The sequence below is a fragment of the Pieris rapae genome, chromosome 10 (genome assembly GCF_905147795.1).
Source record: "Pieris rapae chromosome 10, ilPieRapa1.1, whole genome shotgun sequence".
NCBI classification, from domain to species: Eukaryota; Metazoa; Arthropoda; class Insecta; order Lepidoptera; family Pieridae; genus Pieris; species Pieris rapae.
The window spans coordinates 2,301,641-2,304,469 of record NC_059518.1 but is presented as its reverse complement, the minus strand read 5'-3'; the positions used below and the strand labels follow the sequence as shown (position 1 = coordinate 2,304,469).

Below are 2,829 nucleotides of genomic sequence, written 5' to 3'. Positions count from 1 at the left end.
AGTTACCATTGTACTAGTTCATTTAGATGTATTTTTTAATATTAAGAGTCTTATGTTAATAAACGCGCTGTAATGTAAATAAATCATTTTATTCAATATTTTTTTATTATATTCCATATGAGTTTAGTATTTATTAGAGTATTAAATACTCAATGCGACTGGCTTTTCAACCTCGGCCAGAGATCCTTTATATTTTGCCAAAATAGGCTTAACTTCTTCTTCAATAAATTCTGTCACTTGCTCAGGAGCTCGGCCGATAAATGTCGATGCATCTAAAATTTTATCCAGCTGATGTATAATAGGCTTAAAGTAGCTATCTTTTTTAACTCGTTCAATCAAGTCATTATCCTTTCCTTCCTGTTTAACAACAGCACCTGCTTGATGCGAAAGAACTCTGATTTTTTCATGACATATTTGGCGGTCACCACCTGCCTGCACCATGGCCATAATAATATTCTCCGTTGCCATAAATGGTAGTTCTTGGTCAATATGACGAGCTATAACTTTGGGGTATACAACCAGGCCTTGAGTTATGTTAAGCAATGTTAGGAGAGTTGCATCAGCAGTTAAGAATCCTTCAGCGAGAGTTATGCGACGGTTCGCGGAGTCGTCTAGAGTGCGTTCTAACCATTGAACTGCGTGAGTATTAGCGGCATTAGCGTGTAAAGTAATTAAATGTCGTGCTAATGCACAGCAACGCTCGGATCTCATGGGGTTACGTTTGTATGGCATTGCACTTGATCCAATTTGGGAGGCCTCAAACGGTTCCTCTAACTCCTTTCGCGACGCAAGAATACGAATATCTGAACACATTTTGTGCACAGTAGCCCCAAGCCCCGACAATGCGCTGATAACTTCAAGATCCACTTTCCGAGAATATGTCTGGCCTGTTACAAGGTACCGCTTCTCAAACCCAGCGAGCTCAGCAACTCTTTCATCTAGTGCACGTACTTTTGCACTGTCTCCCTTAAAAAGTTGCATAAATGAAGCTTGGGTACCGGTTGTTCCCTTGACACCTCTAAAGCGTTGGTCATCCCTTGCGCGAGACAGAGCTCGTTCATCCATCAGCAGATCACTTAGCCATAGCGATGCACGTTTTCCAACTGTAGTCAGCTGTGCTGGTTGGAGATGAGTGAAGCCAAGCATCGGTATCGATCTGGAAGTAAACAATAATAAAATATAATTTAAGAATTAATTTACACATAAAATCTAATTTCCAAGTTTTTCCCAGTGCTTTAGGCTTTTGATGTTTGATGTTAAGCGATTATTTGTTTATTAAAGTACATCATATCGAATGCATTTGCTACAGTATATGTTACAATATATGCAATATTATGACAATAACCGTGAACTGAGATTTAAAAAAAAAAATTTTTTAATAACTAAAAATTCAATAACAGTTTTACAAGTAATTTAATAATACTTATTTGCTTAACAATACGAATTAGGTAGCCAATAGCCGTTTAAGAATGTTTTTTTTAAATTGCCCGCTCCTAATCCATCATGGAATCCTATGCAGTGTTAGTAAAATAGTCGTTCAAATGCCAATCGTTGACAACAGCTGCTGTAAAGGACTCAACATTAGAGTCGATGAATGTGTAATTGCGTGTTTATATCTATTGCAGAACTTTTTAAATGTGTGTATTAAATTAAGACATTTTTGATTCCTCCTGTGCCGTTTCAACACCGTACTTGACGTATTAATTCAAAATTTCTTCCACAGTCCGCTTCACAATACATTTTCTTTAGCGAACTAGGGAACTGTGGGGTAGACTCCCGGCAGGGGAGATACGACTTACAATTGTTTAAAAAGAATTCTCCTCCCTCAAAGGCCACCACCAACTAAAATAGGTGTTCACGGGCTGCAATAACTGCCTTATTGGGCGTTCCGTAGGCTCATTTGCCTCACTTTCCTTAAAAAAAATACTAAATAAAACAACATACTTATGGTCATCAGCAAACTTCGACAGCCGACTGATAATGGCAGCAAGACGTGGCAGTAGGAGATCCAGGCCGTGTCTCAGCACAATGAGGTCGGTGTTGTCACCAACGTAGCAAGAGGTTGCACCCAGGTGTATGATGGGTGCAGCGCGGGGACAACGTTCGGCCAAGGTGTGGACATGGGCCATAACGTCATGACGTACTCGGCGCTCATGGTCAGCAGCTGACACGAAGTCAATGTCGTGGATGGCAGACTCTAGTTCCGATATCTGTTCATCGGTAATGTCTAGCCCAAGCTCCTGGAACCGAAATATAGCTTATTAATAAAACACATACTCTATGTTGTTTTAGTTAGAATTCAATTCGATCAAAGTATACACAAAACAAAAGAATTTTAAACACCTTCTTGACATCACGAAAATTAACATAAGGAAAAGAAGAAGGCATAGAGTAAGCTCAGTTAGTATATTTTGAATAGGATAAGAAACGTACAAGGAACATATCTTTATATAAAAGTATCCTGTTATGTACCTCAAATAAGCTAACTTAAACTAATGAAATACCAAAACAATTCAGTATCTTTAATAAGATAGCTATGGCACATACATATCTCCTAACTGTCTAACCTCCTTGGGTAGAATGCCTGGCGAACCCAGAGGGTCCATATCAAGGGCGTATGTAGAGCTAGTAAGCGCAATTTACCTCAGTAATAGAAAATAAAAAAGACATAAACCTAACCTAAGTATATTACGTTTTAAAGCCCAAACAGTTTCTGGATTCCCAAGTACGACTACAACCCCATAACTAAGCCACGTGGAAATGCTGATACATTCATTCTTTATAATAGTTAAACAATGAACACAACATGTTTGAGTATGTATGCCCTAC

At 38.6% G+C, this 2,829-nt stretch overlaps 1 protein-coding gene across 1 annotated transcript in view; it reads right to left on the bottom strand.

Annotated features, from left to right (window-relative positions):
• Positions 1-68: 68 nt before the first annotated feature.
• Positions 69-2,829, bottom strand: part of LOC111000115 (adenylosuccinate lyase) — a 28,061-nt gene continuing 25,300 nt past the window's right edge. The window contains exons 2-3 of the mRNA XM_022269466.2: positions 1,945-2,240; positions 69-1,156 (exon numbers count right to left, since the gene is read on the bottom strand). Coding sequence (XP_022125158.2) covers positions 142-1,156; positions 1,945-2,240 — 1,311 coding nt within the window. The 3' untranslated portion in view covers positions 69-141. The remainder of the gene's footprint in view (positions 1,157-1,944; positions 2,241-2,829) is intronic.